Here is a 10,168-nt window from a genome sequence, read left to right on the forward strand (position 1 = left end):
CAAGGCTGGTTGGCTTTGAAAGGGCAGTAAGAGGGAGAGTAATGTGATATGTGAGAGAGGTGGAATATGGATATGTTGAAAAGTGAAGGGTGATAACCATATATATTTATAGCAGAGACCCCAGACTTGAAAGAGGTTGTAACACGTCTTGAGGTGGGCTGTTTTATTGTACATGGACAAGTCTCATATGATTTTGGTCACTGCCCGATTTCACAACGAACCTACCTATTTCACACCGAGTTGTCAACTGAGAGGTGTGGAATTATGACATGCTTTACGAAAAGACAGTAGACAAACGGAACAAAGGCCTGGTGTGTCTGGGGGATTTATAGTCTTTCCTGGAAGCAGGCAGCTGTGTGATTCATCAGGGGTAAAGGTCTAAAACTGAGAAATAGCAAGGTGTCCAATAATTTTGCTGGGAACGGTCTATGATTTGCAGTTGTCAAGTGCGTCAAGTACGTCAAGCTTGCAAGGCAGACTTATAGAATTACTAAGCTGTAGCCTGTGGGCCAATCAGAGGGGGGAATTGGGCGTTGGCTGGCAGGTTGGGCTGGCACGTGAGGGATTTGAGGATGATGGCTGATGAACTTAAAAGCGAGCGGTCGGAGGAGAGGAGCCATAAATATGTAGGGGGAGAGACTGCGCTGGTGTTCCAGATGTTTTGTTCTTCAGAGCAAAAAGTTGACCTTGCAAGACCAAACAGGAGCTTGATGCTGCTTGGGTGCTTGATAATTGGTCCGTGTATTCTTCAAAAAAGCTGTGACCCTGGCCACTCTTTTCGCAGGTGACGCACGGCTCACCCAGGACTCTTCTTTATCTGATTGGTCACTTGAGCTCTTTTTTCGCCCCACCCAAGCATTGGGCTAGGAAAGAGAAACGGGCCAGGGCCGGAGAGAGAAGAGACAGAGAGGAAATAATAGCGGACCTTTCGCGAGCTTGCCAACTCGATTCTCCATCGCGCCTGTCACGACCACAACGAACAAGGGTCAAGGAAAGCAAGGTCGTCCATTTTCTTTACCTTACCTTCCCTCTCTCTATCCCCGAACAGCGCAGGCCAACATCTGAAACCTGCCCTTATTTGAACTTTCCTTATATCTCATTGAATTTTATTTTTCTTTTCGGGGGAAAAATAACATCCATCACGTTACGCGCGCAGATCGGGAAGACATCAGTCCCTGCCTCGCGATTTTTTTCCCCCGACTTTGTTGTCCAAGATAACCATCTGAGCCGACAACAACGAGGCGGCCAATCATCAACAACACCCGCTTGCCTCGTCACCGAGCGCGACTGACGACAAACAAGCAACTACATCACCAGCATTTTCGTCTGCCTGCCACTGCGCGACATCGATCATCACCGAGACGATGGCGTTCGGCGGTTTTGGCGGCGGCGGCGGCGGCTTCGGCCAGAATAATAACACCACCGGCTCGACGTTCGGCGGCTTTGGTGCTACAAACAACACATCTTCAGGTACGTGTCAACGACTTTTCGGTTTGTTCGAGGACGACTTTCCATTGCGACATCGATCAACGGTCTCATCGAGCGATCACCACTGCTGCCGACGATGAACCTTTTCGAGACCGCGACTGATTACTGACTGATGACCTAGGGTTTGGCACAGGCACAGGCTTTGGAGCAACCAACAATGCTGCCCCCGGCACCACTGGCGGCAGTCTCTTCGGCGGCGGCGGCGGCGGTACTACTGGCGGGTTTGGGACTAACACCACAGGAGGTGCTTTTGGAGGTGGTGGTTTCGGCGCCGCGAAGCCAGCATTCGGCACGCCAGCCAGCACAAGCGGTGGAGGCCTTTTTGGGAGCACAACTGCCACCGCCGGCGGCACCGGGTTCGGCTTTGGCAACACTGCCAACACTGCTGCCACGTCAACACCCTTTGGCGGCGGCGGTGGATCATCACTGTTCGGCGCAGCCAAGCCTGCCACAACCGGCTTTGGCGGGACAAGCACGGGCTTCGGCGCCGGGGCGACTGGCGGCAGCCTTTTCGGCGGTGGAGGCACAAGCACCACGGGGACCGGCTTCGGTGCGACGACCAACCCCGGGATCGGCACCGCGACTGGCGAAGCTCCAGGGACGGCTGTTGTTGCTTTCAACCCCCTGGTAGAAAAGGAGCCCAACAATGTGTCTCAGAGCAACTCATTCCAGAACGTATGCTTCATGGACGCCTACAAGCGCTGGTCTCCTGAGGAGCTTAGATTGGTCGACTACAACCAGGGTCGGAAATCTGGAGGGGCTACCGGGTCGACGTTTGGAAGCACCAACTTTGGAGGCTTTGGCGCTACCGGGACAACAACAACTAATACTGGCTTCGGCGGCGGCGCCACCACGGGATCAAGCTTGTTTGGTGGTGGTGGAACAAGCGGAGGATTCGGAGCAGCAACAACTACTCCAGCTGCCAATACCGGTGGCTTCGGCGGCAGCAGTCTCTTCGGTGCTAAGCCTGCAACAGCAACCACTGGCATGTTTGGAGGCACCCCAGCGCAGCCTGCCGCTACGGGTGGCAGTCTCTTTGGAGGTGGTGGAGGTGGTTTTGGCACCACGGGAACAACTACTGGTGGCTTCGGCGGTGGAGCTGCCACGACCGGTACTAGTCTCTTCGGCACCAACACCGCAACTGCCGCGAAACCCGCCTCCGGCTTCAGCTTTGGAACCGGTGGCACTGCGACTACTAGTACCGGCTTTGGAGGCACCGGCACTGCTGGCACCGGCACTGGACTCTTTGGAGCCGCTACACAACAACCTGCCGCAACCGGCGGCGGGCTTTTCGGCACTCAGCAACAACAGCAACCTGCCACGTCGGGCTTTGGCGGCTTTGGCCAAACCGCGGCCCAACCCGCTGCCACAGGAGGTATCTTTGGAACCGCACCAGCCAAGCCTGCCACTGGTCTGTTTGGAACTGCCACCACAACCGCTCAACCGGCGACGGGCGGCTCTTTGTTCGGTGCGACTGGAACGACAACAAATACAGGATTCGGCGGAGCTGCCGCCCAGCCCGCAGCGGGCGGGAGTCTCTTCGGGGCGAAGCCGGCAACTGGCGGGCTCTTCGGTACAACCACGACGCCTGCCGCGACCGGCGGTGGTCTCTTCGGGAATGCTCAGCAACAGCCTGCTGCCACAGGATTCGGCGCCGGCCTGGGCCAGAATAACCAGCAAAAGCCTCTTTTTGGCAACACCACCACTGGTGGCGGTCTCTTTAGCCAGCCGGCACAACAGCAGGGCGGTTCGCTATTCGGCGCTTCTCAGACGCAGCCCCAGCTCGGCTTGGGCAACTCTCTGCTTGGTGCTTCCCAACAACAGCAGCAGCAGCAGGGTTTGTCGACTAGCATCAATGACCTTTCCGCTTATGGTGCCGCTACTTTGTTCTCGGGTCTCAGTGATGACAAGATCGTCAATCCTGGGCCCCTGGCCACTCCTCTAGGTGGTAAGCCCAAGGTTAAGAGCCGGTCGATTTTGCCCATGTACAAGCTCAGCCCCGCGAACGCTTCCCGCTTCGTCACCCCGCAGAAGAGAGGCTACGGTTTTTCGTACAGCGCCTATGGGTCGCCTGCTACGCCTTCCAGCATCTCGAGCACCCCCGGCGGCTTTGGACAGAGTCTATTGGCCAGCAGTGTCAACCGTGGTTTGAGCAAGAGCATTTCTGCCAGCAACCTGCGTCGCAGCTTCAACGTTGAAGATAGTATCCTGCAGCCAGGTGCTTTCTCGGCCAACTCGAGCATGCGTCTTCTTGGCAGCGCTAGCAGCAACAAGAAGCTGATCATCAATAAGGACATGCGGAGCGATCTGTTCAGTAGCAGTGATAAGAAGCAAGCTCAGGAAGATGCAAGCGGTGCTCGCAAGTTGGCCAAGAGAGTGAGCTTCGATACCAGCACAGCTGATAGTCCTAGCAACGACGAGGTCGCTGCGATTACGGATGGCAGCGAGAATGATCTTGGCTATCTCAGGCCTTCCATTCGTTCCACCAACAACGGCGCCAACGGCAGCAAGGCTTCTCCGGCCTCTGCCGCTCCTGAGATGACACAAGTCAAGGGCAATGAGCTTGCCATCGTCCATGAGGAAGAATCTCCTGCCGCCGCTCGGGTTACGCTTGCTGCCAAAGCTCCCGCCTCCTCATCCGCTGGTTCTGATGAGGCTGGTGAGTATTGGATGAGCCCGTCGCTCGAGGACATCCGTGCCATGAACAGGACGCAGCGCCAAAAGGTTGTTGACTTTACTGTTGGTCGCGTCCACGTGGGTAATGTCCAGTTCAAGGTTCCTGTCGATCTCAGCAACATCAACGTGGATGAGATCATTGACAACATCGTCATCCTGGTTCCCCGCTCAGCCACCGTGTACCCGGTTGCGGCCAAGAAGCCGCCCGTTGGCAAGGGCCTGAACGTTCCTGCGTTGATCTCGCTCGAGCATTCATGGCCCCGTGGTGGCAGGGACGTCAGTGGCCGCCGTCTTGAAAAGCACATTCAGAAGCTCAAGGCTATCCCCGACACGACTTTTGAAGACTACGACCCGGAGACTGGCGTCTGGCAGTTTTCTGTAGAACACTTCACTACCTATGGTCTGGATGATGATGACTCCGACGATGAAGAGTTTGGGGAGGAAGCCATCCAGCCTATGCAAGCTGCCAAGCGTGCTCAGCACGTTGAACAGATCCCGAGCCCAGTTGTCGAGGCCTCGTCCACGTCGCCTGTTGACCCCGATGACACCTTTGAGTTCAAGCGCAGCCGCCGCACTCTGCCTGGCGCCTTCGACGACGATGAAGCCGCCATGTTCGATGAAGAAGAGGACTCTGATGTCTCTCACCAGGGTACGCCACCTCATGAGCCCCTGGACGCTGACACCCCTATACCATCACGGGAGTGGCCTGAAGATGAAAGCATGGCTGACGGACCCGATGACTTCCAGCTCGAAGCCTATGACGACTCGTACGAACAAGGGTCGGTCGACGGCGCCCAGGATGAGTTCCAGCTCTCCCGTTACGACGACAACGCTGAGCGACTCCCTGCTGGCATTGTGAGAGCACGGATGCGGGCGCTCAAGAAGTCGACAGCCCCGACCAAGATTGAGGTGGCCGGTGGTGATGATTGGACTCAGATTTTGCAGGCGAGCGTGCGGGCGCCCAGGACGGTGGATCGGGCCACGCTTCGGGAACTCAACGAGACGGGGGCGGTTTGGGATATGAAGGATCGAGGGAGCCCGGCGCCCAAGGACGTGGCGGTGAATAATAACGACGACGGGTTTGCGACCAGTCTGGACTTGATGAAGTCGCTGTTTCAGCAAACGAAAGGCGGGCCGACTCAGTCCTCGCAGGCATCGCCCGCGAAGGGTTTCGTGAAGGTCGGTCTCCCGCTTGTCTCCTAGTTTTTCTTTTTTGCACACAACACACACACACACACACACATTCTTTGTCTCACTACCCAAAAATTGCATCAACACCCCGTTTTGTAATTCTACGTATAATGAATTGAAACATTTTCTGACATTTTTTTCTTGTGTTACAGTGGCCATACCAGACGCGTTCCAAGGTTGAAGACGACGAGACTCAGTCGGTCCCTCGTCCCACTTGGGGCCCTGACGGGGTTCTCGTGACGGCTCACGACGGCGAGGCCAGCCTGCAGGCTGTTGACGGCACGATCACTCCTGGTGGGGAGGCGCAGGTCAACCCCAAGATTCTGGCTCAGCTTCAGCAGTATATCGATAGCGTTTCTGGCTATCAGGGAGATTCGGGCCCGGAGTTTAAGAAGGTGGCGCAGGGTGATGCCGTTTGGGAGCTGGCGTCGCTGCTTTTTGACGAGAACGGTGTTGGACTGACTGGTTTCTGGCGGCAACTGGTGCTGGAATCGACTAAGACTGCGCTTGCGAGGGCTGAGTCGCCGGAGGAGAAGGCCATCATTTGTTTGGCTGGGAATTTGGTCCCGGAGGCGTGTGCGCAGCTTGTCAAGGGGAGGGATATGAGACTTGCTGTGCTGGTTGCTGGGGTTGGGAGTCAGCAGGCGGATATCAAGGCTCAGTTGAGAGACTGGAGGGAGTCGAATGTTCTCTCTGAGATTTCCGAGCCCGTCCGCGCGGTTTATGAACTTCTGGCCGGCAATGCCTGTGTTTGTGACGGGGTCAAGGACGCGCCGATTGAAAGTAGGGTTAGTTCCTTTACCATTTCTCAGCGGTTCGGGTTGACTTGGGAGCAGGCTTTTGGGCTGAGGCTGTTTTATTCTGCCGCCGAGGACGGGGCGCCGAACGTGAAGGGGGCGATCAAGAGTTTCCAGATGGATGTTGAGCAGGACAGGGAGCCGGAGCCGGGGAGTCAGATGTGGAGTTTGTTGAAGGCGTTTGCGAACCAGGAGTTTGACTGGAGTGATGGGCGGTTGGGGTGGTTGATGACGAGGGCTATTCATGCGAGCGGCAAGGTTGGGTTCGGGGAGGATGATGTCGGGAGGCTGGACAGGGCGAGTGTTGGGTTTGCGGGGGCGTTGACGGGGATGGGGGATTGGGTGCCTGCGGCGTTTGTGCTGCTGCAGCTGAGCGAGAGGGAGGCGAGGGAGAGGGCGGTTAGGGATCACCTTGGGAGGCACGCCAGTTTTATTGGTGCGCCGAGGAACCCGGGCAGTGCGTTCAGTGCGCTCAAGAAGTTTGGAGTCCCAGAATCATGGATCTGGGAGGCGAAGGCGCTGGATTATAGGGCCAGGGGAGAAACCCACCAGGAGTTTCTCGCGCTGGTCTGGGCGAAAAACTATGCTGAGGCGAACAGGGCTTTTGTTACAAAGGTTGGGCCGGATCTGGTTATTGGGAGGGAGTACAAGAAGCTGGCGACGTATGCGCAGCTGCTGTTCAAGGTGAAGAGGAATATTTCGGACTGGGACAGGGCGGCGGTGGTGTATTTGCTTTACCCCTTGGTTAGGCTGGAGAAGGGGAAGAAGAAGAGCAAACTGGATGAGATGGAGGAGAGGCTGTTTGATGGGTTGGTTTCGCTGAGGGGGATGGCGAGGGGGGATTTGAGGCAGGAGGCTGCGATTGCGGACATGGCGGAGGAGTTGATTCGGGTTAGGGGGGGGGAGGCGAGGCTCTATGGGTTGCTGCCGAGGGATGTTGCGGGGCGGTATAGGAGGGCGGAGGTGTTGGGGGAGATGTGAGTTGATTTTGTCAGGGAAAATAGGAATGAAGGGAAAGGGGGGGTTAATTTGGTTTTTTTTTTTGTTTTTTTTTTTTTTGTTTTTGTATTATCAGTAGTGTGTAGGCATTAATGGGATTTTTGTTACTTGGGGAAAAAACGGGGGGGGAGGGGGAGCGATATTGGTTTTGTTTGTGAGCATTTGGTGATGAGTAGCGGGTTTACTTTTGAGGGAGGGGGGAAGGGGGGTTAGTTAGATTAGTATAGCTAGCTGAATCAATCAAGGGGGTGGATGATCCTAACTTTTGGTGTGTCTTCTTGTGCTGTGATCCTGTGAGGAATCACCCTTCCCACAGAATGACAAGCTCGGTGAAATATAGGGACACAATATATCATGATTGTCAACTTGGGTCTCTTTGCAAAGGGGATAGGCCTCGAAAGATGGTTATAGGCCTTGCAAGACAGTTGACATGGCCCGCAAGATGGTCGAGAGGCCTACTGACGTTCCTTTGAGGCATGGTTCGGAATATGGTCTGCCTTGGCTTGCTTTTGCGGTGCCAGTTATTTCATCTAGATCGTTGTAACTTGGATGTCGAGGGTGGACAGACAGGCTTGTCGAATACAATTGCAGACATAAAGGTCCCATGTCGACAAGTCCTCTGATGTTTATCGATAGGTAGGCAGGCACCTGGTCCAGTGTCTCTCCTAAGGCTTTCCCCACCAGTTGATACACAAATAGTGTGTACGATATTAGAGGAGCTTGCGAGAGAGCAAGCTCCAGAAGTGATATGCACAACATGCCGATTTTTGAAGCAGAAACATCCTCTCTAGCATGTCCATAAAGGATACTTACCTACCATAGATACCATACAGCCACTCAAACACATGACACAGCAACTCACGCTCTCGACCAAGCCGATTTGTATAGATCAAATCCGTTACTGATATATATGCACATACCCCGATTCCTGAATCGTTCCCCCCATACCCCCGAGCTCTCAACTGGAACAATCACTTCCCCTCCTTAACCAAAACCGCCGCCCCATCCTTCCTCAGCCCCAGCTGCCCAGTATCATACCCATTCTCCTCCAAAAACCCCCTGAACCTCTCATCCTCATCCCTGATCATGTCCTGCTCCACCCTTGGCACCCAAACCCAGCACAGCACCGCACTCAACACGCACCCCGCGCTCGACACATAAAACGGATACTGGGCCGACAGCACCTCGCTCCCCCCCCCAGCCTTGACAATATACGGAAACACATAGGTCCCCACAAAAGCCCCCAGCTTCCCAACCGCAGCCGCAACCCCATAATACTGCCCCCTCACCCCCGTAGCACAAGTCTTCGCAGCCAAAACCCCAATATTGTTCCCCGGCCCCAGCTCCCCCAGGCTCTGAAAGATCCCAAACACCGCCGCAAACCCTCCCACCACCTCCGGCCTCGCCAGATAGGGGTAACAACCCGCCATCACAAATCCAACAATCCCCTGGAGCAAAACCCCAACCGCAAGCGCCCTCTTAGGACCCAACAAGTCAGACACCGGAGCGCCCAGCATCGTGCCCGGGATGTAAAACAGGTTGATCACCGTGTTCCACCCAAAAACCGTCGTCAGCGGCGCAGAGTCCCCGTCAAAAATGTTCGCCAGGATCGTGCTCGAGTAGATCGAAAACGAGTACGCCGAAAAGTCGTACAGAAACCAGATAGAACTGACGACAAACAGCCTCCAGCCATAAAACCTAAACACAAGCCTGTACGGCGTGCGCGCGTGCTTCATCGAGTGCTTCTGGAACTCCTCTGGCTCCTTGAGGAAAAACCTCAGGACAAACAGGCTGAGCGGAAACACCACCCCGATCCCGAGACTCGTCCTCCAAATAACTTCGAGGTTGGTGTTGTGGCACGCGGCTGCCACAAGCCAGGGGACAAAAGCCCCCATCACGAAGCCCTATCCCTTTGTCAGCATCCCCCCCTCTCTCTTTTGTTGTAACAGAGGTAAAACTCACCCAGTCAATCATGCTGTTCGTAAACAAAATGAACCACATATTCCTCGTCCCCTTCCTCAGCTCCCCCGACGACTCGGCCGCCGCGACGCTTCCCGCAGGGTACTCCCCCCCGATCCCGATCCCGACAAAAAACCTCCACGCCGTCAGCACGTTGAACATGCCCACCGCATCCCCTTTGTAGTAACTCCCCGTGCTCAACGCCGTGAACAAGATCAGGATCAACGTCGACAGCAACAGTGAGTTTGTCCTCGACCACTTATCACTCAGATACCCAAACAGCAACTGCCCCACCACCGTTCCGGCAAAGGCGATGGCGCTGAGGTAGGATTTGGCTGTGGAGGTGGACCAGAGGGGGCCGTACTGGATTGCGAGGACGGTTATGACGGAGCCGATCACCTTTTCCCTTGCGGGTTAGTAACTGACTGGTGGGGAAAGGTAGGGAAAGAGGGAGAGGTTACGTTGTTGATATACCCGTCAGAAAACAACCCTGCTCCGCAGGCGACGACGGGGAGGAGCTTTTGCCAGAGCGTTTTGTCATTTGGAGCTTCACTGCTGCTGACGGCGAGGGGATTCTCGTTTTGGGTATGAGTCGGTGGGCTTGACGAGGAGAGGGTGACTTTCGGAGGAGGGTTTTGGTCCGAGCTGGCGCCCGAGTCGGCGCTTTCTTCCTTCATTCTTTCTCTGCGTTCTCGATCGGGAATTGGCTTTGGGGACGGAGAAGAAGAAGTGAAGGATGAAAAAAAGAAGAAAAAAACTGAATGAAAAAGGGGGAAAGTGGGAGAGCGCTGCGACGTTGCTGCACGCCGGCCAGCCGAACGGTCGGCGTGGCTTGTGAGCTTCCGGTGTGATGGGCCGCGGAGGCTGAAAGGCCCTTGACTTACGCTAGGGTAGGTTAGATGGTTGTCAGTCAGATGAGGGTGTGTTGTTAGAATAATGAAATATATAAAAAGATTGATTCGGTGTATATGAGCGCGGACTCACCTACGTAATAAACGTGTGCTGAGTCGAAAGGTCAACTTGGGAAAGTCGAGTCAACAGAATCGAGAATGGGCTGT

The 10,168-nt window shown here is 55.3% G+C and overlaps 2 protein-coding genes across 2 annotated transcripts; one reads left to right on the forward strand and one right to left on the reverse strand.

The window, feature by feature from the left end:
- Positions 1–677: 677 nt before the first annotated feature.
- On the forward strand, positions 678–7,133 carry QC763_409030 (uncharacterized protein; the record flags this gene model as incomplete). Its single annotated transcript, XM_062912531.1, has 3 exons — positions 678–1,470; positions 1,610–5,343; positions 5,508–7,133. Exons 1-3 carry the CDS (start codon positions 1,365–1,367, stop codon positions 7,131–7,133), a joined length of 5,466 nt encoding a protein of 1,821 aa, XP_062765819.1. The 5' UTR covers positions 678–1,364.
- A 129-nt stretch (positions 7,134–7,262) lies between these two features.
- Positions 7,263–9,787, reverse strand: GIT2 (glycerophosphoinositol permease; the record flags this gene model as incomplete). Its single annotated transcript, XM_062912530.1, has 5 exons — positions 7,263–7,336; positions 7,415–7,964; positions 8,072–9,055; positions 9,114–9,509; positions 9,572–9,787. 3 exons carry the CDS (start codon positions 9,785–9,787, stop codon positions 8,123–8,125), a joined length of 1,545 nt encoding a protein of 514 aa, XP_062765820.1. The 3' UTR covers positions 7,263–7,336; positions 7,415–7,964; positions 8,072–8,122.
- Between the last annotated feature and the right edge of the window lie 381 nt (positions 9,788–10,168).

The sequence above is a fragment of the Podospora pseudopauciseta genome, chromosome 4 (genome assembly GCF_035222475.1).
Source record: "Podospora pseudopauciseta strain CBS 411.78 chromosome 4, whole genome shotgun sequence".
Lineage (NCBI taxonomy): Eukaryota > Fungi > Ascomycota > Sordariomycetes > Sordariales > Podosporaceae > Podospora > Podospora pseudopauciseta.